The sequence below is a fragment of the Mchenga conophoros genome, linkage group LG23 (assembly GCF_057382185.1).
Source record: "Mchenga conophoros isolate Kocher_MC1m ecotype Shallow Benthic linkage group LG23, M_conophoros_male_GT1.1, whole genome shotgun sequence".
NCBI lineage: Eukaryota > Metazoa > Chordata > Actinopteri > Cichliformes > Cichlidae > Mchenga > Mchenga conophoros.
This window is the reverse complement of record NC_140547.1, coordinates 18,400,477-18,422,725: the sequence shown is the minus strand read 5'-3', so window position 1 is coordinate 18,422,725 and position 22,249 is coordinate 18,400,477. Positions and strand designations below refer to the sequence as shown.

Sequence of the window (22,249 nt, the reverse complement as noted above, 5' to 3'; positions counted from 1 at the left end):
CAGACACTTTGATAAGTCTTCACATATCTCGCACCAAAACTTCTGAACTGGTGGACAGAACCAAAGAGCATGGATATAATTGTCCGGTGACTTGGTTTGGCAGTGTGAGCAGTTGTTGGTAGACGTAAAGCCCATCTTGAACATCCGATGACCTGTATAGTGCACTCTATGTAATATTTTGTACTGAATTAATTGAAGACTGGGATTTCTAATTAGATGAAAGGTTTTTAAGCAAATCTGAGTCCAGAAGTTTAGGTCTAAGTTAACTGATAAATCTGCTTCCCATTTTGCAATAGGAAGTGATATTGAATCATCTGTTTTAGAAAGCATTCTGTATATTTTGGATAGTAATTTGGGGGTTTTAAGAGTAAGAAATTGAACCACACTTGGTGGTGTTTGTAGTTCAACTTGACCCGGTTTAAATTTCTTTTTTACTATGGATTTAATTTGTTGATATTCTAAAAATCTTTTCTTGTTGATCCCATATTGTGTAACTAGTCCGTCAAATGAAATAAATTCTGTTCCTTCTAGTATATGTTCTAAATATTTGATTCCTTTACCACTCCAATCTGAAAAGTTTATCATATTATTGTTTTGTAATATGTCAGGGTTGTTCCAGATAGGTGTACGTTTGCATGGGATTAATGAAGACGCCGTCAATTTTAGAAACTCCCACCATGCTGTCAGAGAAGAGCTGATGTTGATGCTTTTAAAGCATTCATGTCGTTGGATGTTTGAGCTGATAAATGGCAGGTCTGAGATCTCTAGATTATTGCAAAGTGCTTGTTCTACATCTAGCCAAGGTTCATCTAAGAGGGTATGTTTTAGCCATCCTGAGATAAACTGAAGCCTGTTGGCTAAGAAGTAGTGCTGAAAGTTAGGTAGTTCTAATCCTCCTCTATCCTTGGTCTTTTGTAGTGTTTTTAAGCTTATACGTGGAGGTTTATTTTTCCAAAGGAATTTGGACATACATGAATCTAGAGATCTGAACCAATCTTGTGGCGGTTTAGTTGGGATCATTGAGAATAAATAATTTATTTTTGGTAAGACCATCATTTTTATAGCGGCAACCCTTCCCATGAGTGATATGGGTAGACATTTCCACCTAGCCAGATCGCCTTCTACCTTCTTTAAAAGTGGGATATGGTTTAATTTAGTTAGATCTGCAAGCTTGGGAGAAACATTAATACCTAAATATTTTATATTTCCAGATTGCAGTGGTGTAGAAGAGGAATTATGGAGGGAGCAATTAATCGGTAGGACTGTAGATTTTTACCAGTTAATTGAGTAATCTGATATTCTTGCAAAAGAGTTTAGCAATTCAATCACCCCAGAGATATTGGTTTGTGAATTTTGGAGAAAGAGTAACACATCATCCACATAAAGGCTGATTTTATGTTCCACGTTCTTGCATTTTATGCCCTTAATTACTGAATTCTGTCTAATTGCTGCTGCTAGTGGTTCAATAAAAATTGCAAAAACTGAAGCGGAGAGTGGGCATCCCTGCCTGGTGCCCCTCAAGAGACAGAAGCTGGAGGATGTCTGGTCATTTGTTCTGACACAAGCTGTTGGGGAATTATATAATATTTTTAACCAGTTTATGAAAGAGGATCCAAAACCAAATTTGTGTAAAGTTGCAAATAGAAATTTCCAGTTAACTCTGTCAAATGCTTTTTCTGCGTCTAAAGAGAATATTGTAGTTTCTAGGTTTTTACTGTATGAGTAGTCTATCAAATTAAGTAATCTACGTGTATTTGTTGATGAGTGCTTACCTTTTATGAAACCAGTTTGGTCAGGATGAATTAAGAAGGGGGTTATTTTCTCCAGTCTCTTTGAGAGAGCTTTGCAGATTATTTTAAGGTCTACATTTATAAGGGATATTGGACGATAGCTTGAGGGATATACAGGGTCTTTGCCTGGTTTTAGCAGGAGATTAATCTTTGCAGAATTCATATTTGATGGAAGTCTGCCCTTTTCTTTGATTTCCAACAACGTTCTGTAGAAAACTGGTGCTAGAATCGTCCAGAATTCTTTGTAGAATTCTGCAGGAAAGCCGTCTGAACCTGGAGCCTTATTATTGGGCATACTTATCAGGGCTTCCTGGAGTTAACCTGGTGTCAGTGGTGAATCCAGTGCCATTGCTTGAGTGTCTAATAAGTTTGGAAGAGTTATGTTGTCCAAAAACTGATCAATTTATTTTTTAGATGGGTTTATTTGTGGTGAATACAACGTTTTATAGAAATCCCTGAAAATGTTGTTTATTTGTATCGGTTCATATATTGTGTTCCCAGATGAATCTTGAACAGCACATATAGTTGTTTTTTCTTTATTTATTTTTAGCTGGTTTGCTAGAAATTGACCGGATTTATTACCATGTTCATAATTTTGTAAGCGTAGTCTTTGTACTAAGAATTTTGTTTTTTTATCAATTATCTCATTTAATTCTAGTTTTGTTTTGCGTATTTTGTTCAATGTTTCCTGATCTTGGTGGGACGCGTAGGCTTCTTCTAGTGATTTGATGTTTTTTTCTAATTCCTGAATATTTTTGTTTTCTTTTTCTTTTTATGTGATGAGAAAGAAATTATTTTACCTCTCATCACAGCTTTCCCTGCTTCTCATAGAACAGAAGCTGATGTTTCAGGAGTGTCATTATAGTGTAAATGTGAAGTCCACTCTTTTTTAAAATATTTAATAAAGTCTTCATCTTTAAGTAATGATATATTAAATCTCCAGTTTTTACTTGGCGTAGTATTATTCTTGTGCATTAGTGTTAAAGATACAGGAGCATGATCACTGACGGCTATAGGATGAATCTCAGTGTCTGAAATGTCGCTCAGCAGTGAGCTGCTGACCAGAAAATAATCCAGACGAGAGTAAGAGTGATGGACATGTGAGAAAAAAGTATATTCCTTACTGGTGGGGTGAAGGGAGCGCCATTCATCGCAAAGACCAAAGTCGCTCATATACTGTTTGATTATATTTGTGGACTGCCAATTACGCTGAGTTCCCGCTGTATTGAGCCTATCCATGTCTTCATTTAGTCCAAGGTTGAGGTCGCCTCCAAGAACAAGTGTGCCATCTAAGTGTTCAGAGAGTGCACTGAAAAAAACGTGAAAGAATGAGGGATCATCAACATTTGGACCATATACACTTGCAATACATAGCTTTTTATCAAGTATAAGTAGTTTAATGATTAAGAATCTGCCCTCTGGATCTATAACTGTATCGAGTACTGTGAAATTAATATTTTTATGTATTAAAATTGCTACTCCCCTTTGTCTAGAATTATAACAAGCTGAGAACACATTAGGAAACTCAGGTGTTTTAAGTTCATTCGAACCCCTAAGAGGTCTGTGGGTCTCTTGTAAAAGGACAACATCTGCCTGTAGTTTTTTGAGTTGGTTAAATATTTTTAACCTCTTTTCTCTGGAGCCAGCTCCATTTATATTCCATGTAATGAACCTCAGTATACCCATAGATGTTTGTGTATAACTAGGGATGTATGCTGTGTGCATCGCTTAGACAGGTGGTGAGAATACGTCACTTGTTTATAAATAAAGAGAAGGAGAGAGAGAAAAAATGTGTAGCGAGATGCTCCCTGAGTCTGACTATGTGTGTGCATATTTATTAATATGAGTAGGCTTGGCTTAAGTGTGTGTATCCTAAACGACTGTGTGCGCTGTCTGACTGATGTAAATGTGCTGCCGTTGAGCGCGTATGTGTCGAAATAAAGGATGTTGTTTGTGGATGAGTGTCGAAGCAGGTGATCGAGGCAGTGAAAGAAATAAAGAAAGAAACCAAGGACAGGGGTGAGCAGCATAAAAACAAGAGGGGGAAAAGAGAGGGAAAAGAAACGAGAAGAAAAAAAACAAACAAAACGTAAACATTCCAATTAAATCACTGACGGAGAGTGACGGTGTTAATTCTGCTATGAAATCACACTTTAAGATGTGATTTGATACCGGTAAGTTAAACAGATGTTAATGCAAGTTAGTGTGAGTGGATAGGGAAAGGGTGTAGCTGATTCTTATCTGGTGTGAGGTTAATACAGCCACGGAGTGATGTTGGGGTCGCGGTGGAGCTGTCCGTCCACGTACAGCCGGTCCACAGTGATGACAGCGCGGGAGCCCTTCTGGATGAAGCCGCGTCAGATTGGGAAGAGGACCCTGCTTCGTTCCAAGATCTCTTTGGGGAACTGGTCGTTCACGCTGAAGTCCATTCCTTTTAATTCCCTGCCGCGGCTTTTCACCTGTTGCTTTTGTTTGAAGTGGCCAAATTTGGCCACAATAGGACGTGGTCTCCCGGTCGCAGCCCGCATGGGGCCGAGGCGATGCACCCGATCGAAGACGATGTTCTTCACCGTGTCCTCCGGCAGCTTCAGGTGGGTTTTGATGAAGCTTTTTACCGTGGTCTCCGCGTCCTCTCCAGCGGCTTCTGGAATACCAGAAAATACCCGATTATCACGCATGCTACGAGCTTGTAGATCAATAACTGTTTCTTTTATTTTTTTATTTTCTCTATTGAGCTGGGTAACATTTTCTGTGAGACATTTCACCGACTCCCTTAGCGTGGCATTTTCAGCAGCAAGCATTTCCACCTGCTGCTGGCTGAACTCCAGGGATTCTCGCAAGCATTTAAATTCCCGGTGAAGAATCTCCACCAAGGACAGCCTTGTGTCGAAACTGGACAATCGCTTGTCGATTGACTCCAGTATGTCAGCAATATCTTTGCCGGCTGGCGATGTTGTGCCGGGGGAATCTGCCGGGCGTTGTCTTTTCGACGACGGCGTCTCAGGTTTGGCCGGGGAAGCTGCACACTGGGCCTTCTTCATCACGAGATCCTGAAAGCACTGATCAATATAATCTTGGAGAGTCTCTAAACTCTCCCCATTGTTCTCCAGGGTGTTGGAGATTATTTAGACAAATATTGTTAGTTATAAGACAATTGATAAGTGTATTTGGTAATACTGAAGCTTAAATGAATTTGTTCAAATCTAAACTACCATTTGCTTTAATTTTCCACCAAAATCTCCGGCGTCTGACGTCAGTTACAACATGAGTCGCTTACCTTGTCCGTCACTCCTTACCTTGTCCGTCACTCCTTACCTTGTCCGTCAAAGCATGGTGACTTTGATAGATTCCATATCTTCCTGTCAGCCAGAGGGCCACCAATGAAAACCTCTCTTGGGGAGATTAGACAAAATCAGGTATACTTTGCATTTCTCCAGTTTTCTAAGTCATAACATGTGTTTTAACAGTTATTAACTATTAGTCAGGATCAGATTTGTTCACCAAGTAGCAACTATAAGATAAAATCAATTTAATTATTATTCAGAATTTCTTTTAGTCATTGTGTTATAATCACGGTAATTAAGAAACCACCTTCTTCTGCTGCAGCTTTTTGAGTAAACTCACACTTCTATGCTCTGTGGAAATTTGCTGTCATGACTTTGAAGATTACTGCAGAGAGATACAATGTCTGGTGTTGCCTTTACACAGTCTACCATTACCACAGAAGAACAAAGTCAACCCCTAAAGTCACTACTCAAGAGGAAAGCCCCACAGATTCTTAAGGAGTATGAGACTACAGGTACCCTGTCAGTGCCATCAAGGAAGCTTCTTGTGAAGACTTGCATTGGGGATTTGGTGGAGAGGTGTGGAGAGTAAGTATAGCATCTTACTGCACTTTGTTAAATTTTTGCAGTGAATGTTTCCCTTTAAAAATGTTGAAGTGCACAGAAGTAAAAAAGGTTACTTCTGTTTACCAGTTACCAGGGTGGTATCGACGATACTGATCCGATATGGATACAAACACGGTTTTTTTTTTACTGTATCTTTTATTGTATCTCTAATTATAGCTTCATAATGATTACAATACATCAGATTACTTGTTCTTATCACTTAATAATTCCCTATCCATTATGCTAGCAGTGTCCAAGCATTCTTTCTTTGGTTTTCTTTTCTTTTCATACATAAGCTAGGAGCTGTGTATTTTACCTTGAAGAATTTGCCACCAGAGTGGAAATCCTCACTTGCAAATATTCACCTGTGTCTTTTGTTCAACTCAATTGACAGGGAGGAATATAGATTTGACAAGATTTTGCAACCACTTCTTGATGACTTGAGATTTCTTGAAAATTCTGGTCTAAATGTGGATTTAAAAAGTCATAGCCATCAACTATATGGTACAGTTTGTGTGTTAACAGCAGAGATGGGCAGTAACAAATTTCCCACGTGTGGGACTAATAAAGGTTATCTTATCTTAACGTGTTACTTGTATTCAGACAGGAGTCCTCTTTCACACCAGTTTTGCTTGGTTCATTTAAGTAACGCGTTACTTGTTACTTGTTATCAAGTATAACGCGTTATACTTGTTACTAAAGACAGTTATCAGGAATATAGGTTTCAAACTCTGGTCCGCAGGCCAAATTTGGCCCGCAGCCTAACTACATTTGGCCCGCGAAGCCATACCAAATTAATATCAGAGCTGGCCTACTGGTATTATACAGCTAATATATATACTGTACATCCTAAGGTTTTAAAAACTGAGCTTAAATAAATGATTAGCGGTAATAAAAGCCGAGGGAGGTCAACAGTGATCACTGACTGTTTTAGGAGCTTTTTGAGATTAAATAGAAGAAAATACAAAACATTAAACATGTTAACAACACAAAAGCCATATTAAACGCAGACTACTTTAGGCCCGGAAGTAGGATTCATCACGTCATCACTTAACGACTGGATAGTTAGTTTGTTGTGTAGTTATTGTTTTGTATTGTGTGTCAGTCATACTGCTGAATTTCATATTTTCTCCAAAAAAAGCCGTCAAAGGCAGATTCCAGTGTAAACGCTGTTCCCACATGGAAAACTGGACTGATGCACCTCCTGCTGTCAGACCTGCAGGGTTTAGGCCTTTGGTGTTCTCCTCTGTCTTATACTGAACACAAACTACATTTTTTGGACTGGCACAAATAATTTGTGTGCCTTCTTATTTGATGCAGCACACCTGATTGTTCTGTAAATAGATTTAAATGGTTGTGCTGAAAATAATGATACCAAACAAGGCAAGAAAAACATATTTTAAAGGTGAAATATAGAGGTAAAATCAAAAGTAGTCAAAAACGGCCAATTATACCCTGGACCCCAGAGAGTTAAATCTTCGTCTGAACCACATCTGTAGTAAATAATGACTTTTTACAGTCCGATATAACTGCAGGGAACACACAGGCTAACAGAAAATAGTGAGCACACTCTGGCTCGTTGGTCCAGCTGTGAATCCGTTACCGTGAACTATGGGCACATTTGTGCTGGAACTAAGCCGCACACAGCTGACGTTAAACATTACAGGCTGCCTCACTTACCTTCACACGGAGACGATCAGCATTAGTCACAAACAATAAGGTCAGAAAGAAAAACGTTAGGAATGAAGGCAACATCCAGAGAGGCATTTGAGGACACATTCACAATCAGGAGAATAAGAACCGGATCAGTTTGCAGAATCATTAGAAAAAACAAAAGAAACAAATGTGATGTCATCACATGGTGATAGTAAACAGCAAATAATGTTTATAACCAGAAATACACAGAATTACTGAAAAAGAACAAAGTGCATGTGTATGTATGTACACGGCACATGAAGGATGTGTCATCCCAGCCAAATTGCAAAACTCTTAGCTGTGTCTCTAATAAATCCTCTGTAACTTTGCTGCACTTCAGCAGCATCAGGTAATGTTCATATGTTGATTAGTTCAGTTCAGTTTTTGATCTATTGCAGAATATTTTTAGGGTTGTCTGCTATAAAAAGTCAGGCCAGGAAAATCTCCTTCATGTTTTTCTGTGTTTTATCCTCAGTTACTTTGACACAAAGGCATCTGCTGTGTTTACACCTCTGATAAAGCCTCACAAGTGTGAGCTTTGTTTTTATATGTAGATATAAAAATATGGATATGTACTGATGAATGGTCATAGTTATAATATTTCTGACTGTCTGAGTTGACATTGAATTGAACTGAATTGAATCAGTTATAGAAATCAAGATCAATACCCAGCTCTACTCACCACACCAAACACCACACCAAACCTCAGAGACTAAAGTACCCACATTAAATAGACGATGAGCTGCATTTATGTGCATCTCGGAAATTCCCAGATCTCTTGTCAAACAGCTGGAAGGTTTTCAAAAGTTGTTTCATTCACGCTTTATTACCTATGATGTTATTTAAATGTTTCTGTGTTCTAAATATACCTGAATGAGATACTGTAAACCTAATAGAGCTTATATAAGTGTCTATGCAGTGCTGTGAGATGTAAAAAAATAGAAACTGAAAGTAAAATTAAAATATAAATAAATAGTCCGGCTCCACATGAACCTGACCTCCTGTAATTTACATTCTCACCCCCAGATGGCCACAAATTACCTTTAATGATGAGTTCTAGGAGAGACAGAGGTGTACTCATTAAACTTCAGTCACATTTCTTAAGGTATTATGGTGTATTACAGAGTGTTAAAATCATCACCTGAGACTGTCACTGAGTTAACTGGATAATCAGTTATAATTAATAACTAATTAATACCTATAATTAATTTGTTTGGCCGGATTCTGCTGTCAGAGGTTAAGTACATGACAGTCTAATTATGATAAAATTTATTGTACAGTTTTACTGACTGCCAGCCATGACACAGAATTTGACTTCAGTAGATTGATTGCAGTGGTCAAACAGATCCATCACTTCTATCAGGATATAACAGAAACGGATGTTTTTGTATTTTTCTCTGTTTTTATTGTATTTCTTATTAGCAGCTGGATGTACAGACCTGCTGTATGATACATTTAGAGCACACAGGAGGATCTCTGTTGATGGTTAAAAGCTTCAAATTTATTTTTCTTTGAGTTCTTTTATTCTTTATTTGTCTTTATTTGTTGACTTGTTGTTGATTGGGATATTTTTGTTTGTTTGTTTTTTAATATGAAAAGCTCCAGTGATGGTTTGTGTCCACCAGAGGGCAGCAAACACACATCAATGGACCTGTTGTTTTATCTTCTGGGCACAGTGAGGGGGAGGAAGAGGAGGAAGGATGAGTGAGGGTCATGGGACCTTGTTTACTCGTCCTGAACCATGTGAGTCATATGAGACGGAAAAGAGGAAGAAGACGGTGAAAAGATGGAGGAGCTGTCCCGGCGGGCGAGGGAGGCCGGGCAGTGGGTGAGAAGGTGCTGTTGCTGTGCTGAGGAAGAGGAGAATGGTGAGGAGAAAGGTTATGATGGAGATGAAGAAGAGGAGGAAGAGGTGAAGATGGAGGAGTTGAACTTCAGGAAAAGTTCAGCTTCACTTCCGTCTGCTGAGGTAAAACATCAGCTGCTGTAAAAAGTGCAATTATTTCATTTTATTTATCATTTTTATTTTTATTTTTTTTAAAGAGTAATCCTTTTGTTGTGATCTATTTAACATGTAAAATCTGTTATAGCATGTTGTAACTTTTTACAGTGGGTATGCTGTCTCGATTTAAAATATGACGTTACGTCCATTCAACACATTAATTAAAAAAAATAAATTATATATATATATAATATATATATATATATATATATATATATTCTTTTTTTTCTTTTTTTCTTTTTAATTAATGTTTTGAATGGACGTAACTTCATAATAATGATAATAATGGATTGCATTTATATAGCGCTTTTCGAGACCCTCAAAGTGTCACGGCTGGCGGAGTGAGCCGTGTGGAGTGGAGGAAAAGGAGGACCCAAAATGCAGCAAACTGATGATACGAGTGAAGTTTATTTACACGGTGGCAGTGGCAAAAACAGGCAATGAAGCATGAGTAATGACAAACCTAAACTGGGAGAAACTAAAGAGCAAACCTGAAATCTTACAAAACGGAGAGCGGAGCAGAGAGACGCAGACCAAGGACCAGGATACCAAGAAACACAGACGAGCCGACAACGAACACAGACCGACACCCACTATATATACACACACACAAGGTAATCGGGTAATCGCACACAGGAGGGAAGAACAGCTGATCTGAATACACATGATGACTGGAGGACACAAGCTGAACACAATGACAACAGACACAGACTTTCAGAACAAAACAGGAAATCTAGACACAAGGGGGGGAGGACACAGAATAACTAGAACAGAGGGAAATAATCACAAAACACAAAATGCTGGGTCAACGACCCAGGACCATGACACAAAGTGCTTTACAATTCCACTATTCATTCACTCTCACATTCACACACTGGTGAAGGCAGCTACAGTTGTAGCCACAGCTGCCCTGGAGCAGACTGACAGAAGCGAGGCTGCCATATCGCGTCATCGGCCCCTCTGGCCATCACCAGTAGGCGGTAGGTGAAGTGTCTTGCCCAAGGACACAACGACCGAGACTGGTTTTATTGCATTTTTTATTTACCATTCTTTATTTTTTTTCTTAACTGTATTGATCCCACAGGAGAACTTTTTGTTTTACAGCAAAATGATAAAGGGTAACAATATTACAGTCTACAGTACACAACAAATAACACAGCTAAATAAAAGGGTCACAGGTGACGATCTTATGTTGTGAGAGAGTGCAGGAATTTATAAACTTACAACAGTGATGAAAAATAAAGTAACGTAAAAATGAAGTTAGTTAAAACAGTAAAAGTTCGACTGACGTTGGTCAAGAGAGAAGAACAAATTGCATTAATAAATATATAAGAAAAACAGCTGCATGAAGGTTTAATACAAAGTATGTTTATGATCTAATGGTTGACAGGTTTGTTCACCTGTGACAGAATGAAGAATCAGTGTGCAGCTTTATAGAAAACAGCAAGAACGGTTTTCTGAAGCGAGATTGAATCAGTCTGAAGGAGAATGAGCTCAGAAGTGTGAAGTAGGTGTGATGGTTGTCCATGATTGAGAGCAGCTTGTTTAATGACCTCTAACCCTCATTGACTCAAATGTCTCCAAATTCTGACCAATGGTGCTTCCAGCCTTAAGGATCAGTTTGTTGATCCTGCAGGTTTCTCTGACACGGATGGCACTAACTCTCACAGACTAGTAGAAGATCGCCAACATCTTGCTGCTCACATTAAAGGACCTGAGCTTCTTTAGAAGGTAGAGCCTGTTCAGCCCCTTCTTGTAAACGGCATCACTGTTAGTCCTCCAGTCTAGTCTGTCATTCAGGTGAACATCCAACTACCTGCAGCTGTCTACTGTTTCCACCTCCTCACCCATGATATTGATTTTGGTTGCAGTTTTTCTCCTCTGGAAGTCAACCACTGTCTTGTTTGTCTTGCTGACATTTAGAAGGAGGTGATTTCTTCCCGACCGCTCCACAAAATTCCTCACTAGCTCTTTGTAGTCCGACTCCTGCCCACCCTTAAAACACCCAGCCGTCCCAGATAACTTCTGCTGGTTTCACTGTTGTATAGGAAATCTGAGGTGTAAACAGGAATAGAGCTCCAGTATTACCAACCACCACCTCAGACCACCTGAGGCCTCTCTGACAGACAGTCAGCAATCCAGGACACAGTAGAAGTGTTAAGTGGTATATATGAGTCACCACGGGTGGTGATAAGACAATTTTAGGTAGTATTGATTGGTTGAGGATTTTCTTAAGCTGGTATTGAGGTTTCAAATGATCTTTTGAGCTTTAAAGGTAGTATTAACAATCCCTTATGTGTACCTGATGTGGTCTCGTCTGTGTGTCTCAGCTGGATTCGGACTCATCCACCTCTGGCTCTCAGTCTCACTGGTTCCACACTCTGCAGGCCCGTCGGCTGAAAGTCCAGCGTGGGCGCAGCAACAGCGACCCACTGAGAGGGGAGGGCAGTCGGGAGCCTCTTACCTGGGTCAGGGCGCGTATGACATGATGTTTGAGGTAACATGTGAGGCGGTGTGATGCTTGTGTGACATTTAGTGTGTGTGCTGTGATCAGAAAGCAGGTCTGGAGTTTGGGGCAGCACACTCGTACCTGAGTCTGGAGAAACTGGGTGAAGGAACCTTTGCCTCGGTCTACAAAGGCATCAGCAGGTCAGAGCTCACCGCGATACAAGTCAAACACAAACAGCCAATGAGATTGTGGCTTAAGTTTTGATCACATTGAGTCTGAATGTTGGTCACAATGTACAAAAGACAAGAAAACATCTCCCTGTGTTTAGTTTTAAGAAGTTTTTTACAGAATCTTTTGGGACTTGGGCAAGATCCATTGCATTCATCGGAGTGTGAATGAGTGTGAATGTTGATTAGTATACAGCGCTTTGAGTACTCCGGGAGAGTAGAAAAGCACTATATACGAATCAATCCATTGCGGGGTGGCTGTAGCTCAGGAGGTAGAGCAGGTCAGCTGCTGATTGGGAGGTTGGTGGTTTGATCCCTGCCTCCCCCGGTTTGCATGCCAAATATCCTTGGGCAAGATACTAACCCCGAGTTGTTCTCCAATGCATCCATTGGAGCATGAATGATAGTTAGAAAGCACTCACCGTATAGATAATAGTGTATGGGGTGAATGCGGCATGTTTTATAGAGCGCTTTGAGTGCTCCAGGACAGTAGAAAAGTTGTATATAAGAACCAGTCCATTTACTTTTTTATTGTTAGATATTAGACAGATGTTTTGCTAGGATTACTAAAATTATTGTTAATGTTTATTTTTTAACAGATACTTAACATTTTGGAAAAATTCGCAAATATTTTATTAATTACAATTTTTTTTCAATCAAATGAGTTTATAAGTATATACATATTTGTTATTATATATATTATGCATTAATATATATTAATTGTCCATTTCTGTTATGTTGCACATTTTAAAAAGAACGTTTCATTTTTAACTTCAGTAGTTTATCTGACATGTTATTAGTTTAAAATTTGTAATATTTACATTAATTTTCATACATACTGGACATTATAATAGAAATGTATACTTTATTGATCCTTGCTCAGGGGCACCTCATTCAGTGGATGACCTGAACTATCCCTGCCCCGTAAAATCTTCCTTGTGTTGTGATCGATCAGTGATAAAGTGTTTACTGTAAACATTTCTTCTTCTGTGAAGGATAAACGGGCAGCTGGTTGCTCTGAAGGTGATTCGTATGAAGACGGAGGAAGGTGTCCCGTTCAATGCCATTAGAGAAGGTGACCAATTAGATCACTGGTTAAGTTTTTAATAGTTTCAGCAACATGTGCATAAACATGTGTGTGTGTGTGTGTGTGTGTGTGTGTGTGTGTGTGTACAGCCTCTTTGCTCAAACGTCTGAAACATGCCAACATTGTCCTCCTGCACGACATCATCCACACCAGAGAGACACTCACCTTCGTCTTTGAGTACCTGGTGAGAAATCTGCTGTTCAGTGCTGAGTGTGACCTGAAGGAGGTGCTACAGAGCACTCACCAACACACACATACACACACACACACACACACACACACACACACACGCACGCACACACACAAACTTCAACCAAAGTCAGAACAAAATTTTAAGGCTACAATTTTTAGCATTCACACATTTTATATTTTTTTCTTTTAAATGTTTATAAATTTTTACAATTTTATTTTAATGTATATATTGTTTGTTTTTTTGTTTTCATTCTGATCTATTTATTTGTTAATATGGGGGTCATTCCCTCTCAGATCACCATCTCTGATTTGTGTAGAACATTTATGGTATAAGGTTTGAACATAAATTATGTTTTATGTAAAATTTCTTACAACAGTCTTACAACAAACCTTTTATGATATTAACATGATGAACATGAGTATCTGAATAAAAGAAAAGCTTCAAATTTTCTGTGGTCTTTCTCACCATCAAAATGAAGTTTAACACCAGAGATTGTCTCTGCAGCAGACAGATCTGGCCCAGTACATGATCCAGCACCCTGGAGGTCTACGCTATCACAACGTGCGGGTACGTCGCTGCGCTCAGCAGCAGACAGCCGGGGGCAGTACTGTGTCATTCCAGCTGTGAGCAGCACACCATGAAATGTTTAACATGGCTCAACACCGTGTGTTTCAGATCTTCATGTTCCAGCTGCTGCGAGGTCTCTGCTACATCCACAGCCGCAGGATCCTCCACCGAGACCTTAAGCCCCAAAACCTGCTCATCAGCTACCTCGGAGAACTCAAACTGGCCGACTTCGGTGAGAACCGGCTCAACACTGCAGGGCAGAAGTGGAAATAGGCAAAGATTTAGTCAGCAAGGACCTGTAGGAACAACAGATTTGTAAAATAACCTAGTTGGAAACAACACACACATATATATATATATATATATATATATACATCCATCCATCCATCCATCTTCATCCGCTTTATCCGAGGCCGGGTCGCAGGGGCAGCAGCCTAAGCAAAGAGGCCCAGACCTCCCTCTCCCCAGCCACCTCCTCCAGCTTATCCGGGGGAATACCAAGGCGTTCCCAGGCCAGCTGAGAGATATAATCTCTCCAGCGTGTCCTGGGTCTGCCCCGGGGCCTCCTCCCGGTGGGACATGCCTGGAACACCTCACCCAGGAGGCGCCCAGGGGGCATCCTTGTCAGATGCCCGAACCACCTCAGCTGGCTCCTTTCGATGTGGAGCAGCAGCTGCTCTACTCTGAGCCCCTCCCGGATGGCCGAACTTCTCACCTTATCTCTAAGGGAGAGGCCAGCCACCCTTCGGAGGAAGCTCATTTCTGCCGCTTGTATCCGCGATCTCGTTCTTTCGGTCACTACCCACAGCTCGTGGCCATAGGTGAGGGTAGGGACGTAGATCGACCGGTAAATTGAGAGCTTCGCTTTTACACTCAGCTCCCTCTTCACCACGACGGACCGGTGCAGCGTCTGCATTACTGCAGCTGCAGCCCCAATCCGTCTGTCGATCTCCGGCTCCCTTCTCCCATCACTCGCGAACAAGACCCCGAGATACTTGAACTCCTCCACTTGGGGCAGGAACTCATCCCCGACCCGGAGTGGGCACTCCACCCTTTTCCGGCTGAGAACCATGGCCTCAGATTTGGAGGTGCTGAACCTCATTCCCGCTGCTTCACACTCGGCTGCGAACCGTTCCAGTGCGAGCTGGACGCCCTCACCTGATGAAGCCAACAGAACCACATCATCCGCAAAAATCAGAGATGAGATTCTGAGGCCACCAAAGCGAAAGCCCTCTGCCACTTGGCTGCGCCTAGAAATCCTGTCCATAAAAATTATGAACAGAACCGGAGACAAAGGGCAGCCCTGGCGGAGCCCATCACCCACCGGGAACGAGTCCGACTTATTGCCGGCGATGCAAACCAAGCTCTTGCAACGGTTGTATAGGGATCGAATGGCCCGTAGCAATGGGCCAGACACCCCATACTCCCACAACACCTCCCACAGGACACTCCGAGGGACACGGTCGAATGCCTTCTCCAAGTCCACAAAACACATGTAGACTGGTTGGGCAAACTCCCATGCACCCTCAAGTATCCTCGAGAGGATAAAGAGCTGGTCCAGTGTTCCGCGACCAGGACGAAAACCGCATTGTTCCTCCTGTATCCGAGGTTCGACTAGCGGACGAACTCTCCTTTCCAGCACCCTGGCATAGACTTTCCCAGGGAGGCTGAGGAGTGTGATCCCCCTGTAGTTGGAACACACCCTCCGGTCCCCCTTCTTAAAGATGGGGACCACCACCCCGGTCTGCCAGTCCACAGGTACTGCCCCTGATCTCCACGCAACATTGCAGAGGCGTGTCAACCAGGACAGCCCTACAACGTCCAGAGCCTTCAGGAACTCGGGGCGGACCTCATCAACACCAGGGGCTCTGCCACCAAGGAGTTGTTTAACTGCCTCAGTGACCTCGCCCCCGGAAATTGGCGGGTCATTCCCCTCATCCCCAGACTCTGCTTCTTCCTCGGAAGACGTGTCAGTGGGATTAAGGAGGTCCTCGAAGTATTCCTTCCACCGCCTGACAATTTTCTCAGTCGACGTCAGCAGCGCTCCGCCAGCACTATACACAGTGCAGGTAGAGCACCGCTTTCCCCTCCTGAGACGCCTGACGGTTTGCCAGAATCTCTTCGAGGCAGTCCGAAAGTCTTTTTCCATGGCCTTTCCGAACTCCTCCCACACCCGAGTTTTTGTTTCAGCCACTGCCCGAGCCGCATTCCGCTTGGCCTGTCGATACCTGTCGGCTGCCTCCGGAGTCCCACAGGCTAACCAAGCCCGACAGGACTCCTTCTTCAGCCTAGTGGCTCCCTTCACCTCTGGTGTCCACCATTTGGTTCGGGGATTACCACCACGCATGGCAGGCACCAACCACCTTGCGGCTGCAGCTCAATGCAGCAGCTTCGGCAATGGAGACGCTGAACATGGTCCATTCGGACTCAATGTCCCCAGTCTCCCTCGGAATGCTGTTGAAGCTCTGCCAGAGGTGTGCGTTGAAGATCTCATGGACTGGGGCCTCTGCTAGACGTTCCCAGCACACCCTCACTACGCGTTTAGGTGCACCAGGTCTGTCCAGTGTCCTCCCCCGCCACCTGATCCAACTCACCACCAGGTGGTGATCAGTTGACAGCTCAGCCCCTCTCTTTACCCGAGTGTCCAGAACATATGGTCGCAGGTCTGGTGATACGATTACAAAATCGATGATCGACCTACGGCCTAGAGCGTCCTGGTGCCACGTGCACTTATGGACACTCTTATGTTCGAACAGGGTGTTCGTTATGGCCAAACTGTGATTAGCACAGAAGTCCAATAACAAAGCACCGCTCGGGTTCAGATCAGGGAGGCCGTTCCTCCCAATCACACCCCTCCAGGTGTCGCTGTCGTTACCCACGTGAGCATTGAAGTCTCCCAGCAAGCAGGACAACAGAGTCTCCAGGTGGAGCACCTTCCAGCTCCACCCAGGTCCCTCACCCAGGACCAATTTGCCATGGGAGACCCTACCAGGGGGCAAAAGCCCCCAGACAACATAGCCCCTGGGATCCCTGGGACACACAAACCCCTCCACCACGATAAGGTAGCGATTCAAGGAGGAGATATATATATATATTTGGGGTGCAACGATACACAAAATTCACAGTTCGGTTCGATACTTTGGTGTCACGGTTCGATATTCTTTCGATACAAAAAATGTTCATGCCTTTTTAATTTGTCATTTATTAAAATTATAAATATATATCTTAACTCAAAAGTACAGTTTTTAAATTTAATGTTGCTGAAACAACAAAGTAATAAAAAAAAAATCTATCTGATCAAGAAATCACCCATCTTTGGAAAAGAGAGTTTATTACAGAGAAATGGCTCTTTCCAAAATAAAAGCTATACTATACGCTTCTTCTGGGCTATATTCTCAGCAGCATATTAAACATATCAGGTCCCCAAAAGCCCCCAGACAACATAGCCCCTGGGATCCCTGGGACACACAAACCCCTCCACCACGATAAGGTAGCGATTCAAGGAGGATTAAAGCAGACAATTTAACTAGTTTAAAGTAAAAAAAATGCAAAGTTAAAATGTTTTTTTCAAATGTTTTCTGGTTCTGTTGCAGGTCTGGCTCGGTCCAAATCCATTCCCAGTCAGACCTTCTCTTCGGAGGTGGTGACGCTGTGGTACCGCCCCCCTGATGTCCTGCTGGGATCCACAGACTACTCCACAGCTCTAGACATATGGTCAGTACCGATTATTCAAATTCAGCTGCCGGCTGTGACTGTGTGAATAAAGTTTGCTTTTTCTGAATTAGGGGGGCTGGGTGCATTTTCATAGAGATGCTGCAGGGGGCGCCAGCATTCCCAGGAGTCTCTGATGAGTTTGAGCAGCTGCAGAAGATCTGGGAGGTCAGTAACACTGTTTATATCACTGATCCACGAAATAGTACTACTGTGTGATATTACACTGTAATAATACTCACATTAAGTACTAATACTATTAAGATGATGTAACCCTGCAGGTCCTGGGCCTCTCCTCTGAGGACAGCTGGCCTGGTGTCAGCCTTCTACCCAATTACAGACCAGGTACGTTTAGATAACACCTCTGACACATGCAACTCTCTATTTAGTGTTTTTGTTTTTGCTGTTATTTCACAGTTTTAACCCTTTAAGACCTACCATAGAACCAATTCCGCCAGAGCTTATATTATATTTTTACATGCTGTGGAGCCATTTTTGGGAGCATTTCAAGTTGCTATACATCAATACAACCATTACATCCTAAATTTTAATAATATGCATGCATTAAGTGCATAGTAATTACATAAATTGCAAAAAGGTGCAATAAACTACAAAAAAATTGAAAATCGTTTTTGTTTTGTTAACATATATTTCTAGTTAGAGAAATTTAAGAGGCTTATCCCTCAAAACTGTAAATACAAAAAAGTTGCACAAAATAGTTTCCCACCACAGGAAATTTATTTTGAATGTCTTCATAGTTTTATTTTTGAAATACACCAATTTTTATATACTGCAGGAAAAACGAAAATAAATATTATAGTGCAAATTTGCAAAAAAAACCAGCATATGCATCAAAATAAACTATTTCCAGCAGTGCAATATGAGTCCTAAGCATCCCAGAAACGACACAGAAATTCATAAAGTCAAACATAACTTTTAAAAACACCAGTATAGGCTCATGAGGCCTTGATGGTAAAAAACTACATTTCCGCGAAAATGACATCACTTCCGGTTTCGGGCAGGTCATGGCGGACATGCGATAGTTCGCGCTGATGGACATAGGAAGTGTTACGAACAGCTGATCGGATCGGCTAAGCGTGTTTCTGGAATATTATGTTTTTGTTGCTGCAAGTGCTTTTTATGCAGTTTTTGCAAAGCTTTATGTGGAAGGAAACCGTGACCGAGGACAAGCTGATGGCATCAGATGTAAGTACAACTCTTCCGGTTTCATATGCAAAAAAGATTATTGCGCTAGCTCACGTGGTTGCAGTGCTACCGGGATTTTAAAATAGTTACACAAAACGGAGCGTGCCCGCTCTGACCGGTTTTAAAATTTAAATACAATTTTTTTAGTCCTATATAAACAGGCTAATTAAATCAATGATGTTTTTGTGGAGGTGACATGAATTTGTCTTGTAAACATTCACAGTTGTTCTGTGATGCCTGGGGTTCATTAAGGGTCATTACTTGTGTGCAGTGACTCAAAATTTCCATCGGGAGGCAACATGTCTCCACGTTTCCTGTTTTAATAGTTTTACTCGGATTAAAATGAGATGATTTCTCAGACTTTGAGGCGAACTCTGCTCTGCAAGTCTGACAGGGTCTCTGATACATCATGTGGGTGTGAGAAGAGAGAACAAAGACGAGAAGAAATTAACCACAGAGTGAGATCAGTGGTTGAGCTGCTCATGAATCACTGGATAAAGTCATCTTTTACAGTAAACTGTAACTTCAGGCCAACCCACACAGAGCTGTAACATTAAAGATCAGGTTCCCCCAAGAATTCACACACCACCTTTAGAGTGATGAGACCTGAGCTGTTCACAGTGATAACACACACTTTTAGATTCAGTCTGACACCATTTAGTTCTCATGTCATCCCAGAACAAACTTCCACAAATCCTTCAGAAACCTGAAAAGAAGACAGTTTAAAAAGCTGCCTGAGAGGTTTCAGTGATCTGCTGACACATATTAGGGCATCAATGACAGACTGAAGCTGTTTCATTCCCCCAAAAATAATAAATGTAGGCTAAAAACCAGCTGAAGTGCAAAGCATGGGAACATTTTTAGATCCATGTTAACATTTGCTAATTGCTAATTGAGTGGGGTTTTTTTTCTTCCATAGAGCGGTTTCTTTACTCAGAACCAAAGCAGCTTAGGACCGTTTGGAAAAGGTAACTTTTATATGGGCACACACATGCTAACCTGCTAACACACTTTGAAATGCAAACATTAGTCACATGACAGTCCTTCATCTGTGCTAACTGTAGACAGTCCAACAGTCCACATGTAGACCAGGTTAGATCACTTGACTCTGTAGTCCTCCATCTGCCTGTGTTGATCTGGATCAGGTTGGAGCAGCTGCCATATAAGACCGAGGACCTGGCCCAGGAGATGCTAAAGGTGGTCCCTACAGACAGGATCTCGGCTCCGGACGCCATGCAGCACCTGTACTTCAACACACTGCCTCCTCCCATCATGCACCTCAGAGACAGTAAGAACTCACTTAAATGTTACCATATTGCAGCTAAACTTTAAAGAACATATTTTCTGTTAATTCAGCACTCACCTAGCAGCACTTACTTGAATTTCCAACATAGATACATTATAGATGTATGATCATAAATCCTTTTTTAACAAAAAGCTGTTTAAGGCTTAAATTCATTTTTTTTCTCTTTCTTTCTTTGTCAGCTGTGTCCATCTTTAAGGTTCCTGGCATTCGTCTGGAAACGGAGGTTAGAGACATCTATAACCCTGGGCGCAAGGTCAAACCTTCCCTGCTGCCCTCTGCTAAATTCTGGTGACTGAAATCTCATAAGCAGCGCGTCAAGATCTGTGGAGTGGAGAACAAACCCAGATGTCTCTCTGAAGACACAAACTGGACTTTAAAGTGATATTAATACAGTGCCATTAAATGTTTGCAGTTCAGTTTGGAGAGTCTTTCTGGTTTAAATAAAGATGTGTATGTCAAACTTTCACTCAGATCGGCTGTTAAGATCTTATGTAAATCTGATTTCTTGCCAATGTAAATATAAACCGTCCCTGCAGTCTTCTGTTAGCATTCATTAGCATCTGTTAGTAGCAGACTAACGAGTCCCATGAAACTCCTCATGAATTTTGAATGAAGCTTTATTAATAAAGCTCCAGGCCAACCTGCACTGAGAGACACAGCGTGTTTCTGTATTCTGACTCTAACTGGATAAAACTCGACCTCTGAAACTTTGTTAGTCCTCTGATACACAAACAAGCCAACAGCTGAGAGAGGGGGGCTACTGGATGGACCTGATTTAACTGTATTTACCTCTGACTGATGATCTTCCCCTCATCCCCTACCTCACTGACACCTCACAACTTGTCACAGCACTGTAACAATATGAAAAATTAAAAGTATAATTAATTAAAAAAAAAAAAATACTAGAACATGTGGGTTTTTATGTTTTTATTGTGGGCAGATTTTGGTTGTTTTTGTTTTTTATTTTCTTAGAAAATAATTTTAAATTAATTTTTGTTTTAGCACTCCAACAGATTTGAGGCCTGTCCAGGGTGTACCCTGGCTCTCACGCTATTGCTGCTTTTCCGTTGCCACCTACTCGACTCAACTCGACTCAGTTTCAGTAGTTTTCAATTTCGTTTGAGTGCCACATCAATGTGGGTTGGATCATTGAAGCAACGCAGGCCAAAAGTCCTGTGACATCATTTTTATGCGACGCAACTGAAGAACAAGAGGACATCTCAGTGATGGTTTACCTGCTGCTAAACTGATGGTAATCATCTGCACCTCATAGATGGACCATGGAGTCATTACTCGCTGGCCAATTATTTGCATGCAGTCTGTTGACACCACACCGACCCCGACTGAGCAGGTACCACCAAACCAAAAATTCAAAAAATTGAGTGGAGTCAAGCTGAGTCAAGTGGGTATCATCCGTGACCCACCCTGAATTGTATAAGAGCAAGAGAATGGATTTGAACTTCTGGTGATTTTTGTGGTGCATATCCTACAGTTTCAAGACAAAAATTGTGCTTTTTCTGAGGTGTTACAATCCAGTTTAATTTTCACTTTTTTTGAAACATTGTGCTGATATAAAATATTTCAAGTTATTTTTACAGCGTAGTTTTTGTAATTTGTTGAAAGAAGCTGAATTGTGGAGGCAGGGGTTGTTTGTTTTTTCCTGTTTTTTTGAGTCCAAAGAAATTTCCCTTCTCCTTTTAAGGTTGCATGATCATTAATCTCCCACATTTACCAATCCATCACCTCTTCCTTCCTCATGAGCACCTGATTTTTATTTCCTACCACTGACTTGATGTTTGATAATTGCATCTATGTGGGCTTGAACATATACTTTGTTACTCAGATTTATGCAGATGTTTGAAAAAGCTGAACATGTAACAGATTAAAAAACAAAAGTTAAAGATCATGGAAAACAAACAAGAAAGAACAAAAACAAACTCAAGTGTATAAAAATGGGCTCAAATTAATAATACATTTTTGAAAGATACTTTGATTTTTAAAATATTTAAAATGACTAACATTAAGAAATAAAAATGAACGAGGATTTCAGTGTCATAATTCAGAACATTCAAATGCATAAGTAGCTGAATTACAGATGATTTCCTGCGAAGCAACTTTCAGATTAA

General features: G+C 41.3%; 1 protein-coding gene across 1 annotated transcript; it reads left to right on the top strand.

Annotated features, from left to right (window-relative positions):
• The first annotated feature begins 8,840 nt into the window (after positions 1-8,840).
• cdk15 (cyclin-dependent kinase 15) lies at positions 8,841-21,374 on the top strand. The gene is made up of 13 exons (XM_085264045.1): positions 8,841-9,344; positions 11,708-11,845; positions 11,932-12,026; positions 13,049-13,128; positions 13,230-13,324; positions 13,838-13,900; positions 14,009-14,132; positions 17,494-17,614; positions 17,686-17,779; positions 17,893-17,956; positions 19,737-19,785; positions 19,963-20,105; positions 20,303-21,374. Exons 1-13 carry the CDS (start codon positions 9,162-9,164, stop codon positions 20,413-20,415), a joined length of 1,362 nt encoding a protein of 453 aa, XP_085120171.1. The 5' UTR covers positions 8,841-9,161; the 3' UTR covers positions 20,416-21,374.
• The last annotated feature ends 875 nt before the right edge of the window (positions 21,375-22,249 follow it).

Excerpts from the sequence above, each read along its gene's own strand:
- cdk15 (XM_085264045.1), top strand. The coding sequence starts at position 9,162 with ATGGAGGAGCTGTCCCGGCGGGCGAGGGAGGCCGGGCAGTGGGTGAGA. Across the intron at positions 11,846-11,931 it reads GTCGGGAGCCTCTTACCTGG|AAAGCAGGTCTGGAGTTTGG; the intron begins GTCAGGGCGCGT and ends TGCTGTGATCAG. Across the intron at positions 13,129-13,229 it reads GTTCAATGCCATTAGAGAAG|CCTCTTTGCTCAAACGTCTG; the intron begins GTGACCAATTAG and ends GTGTGTGTACAG.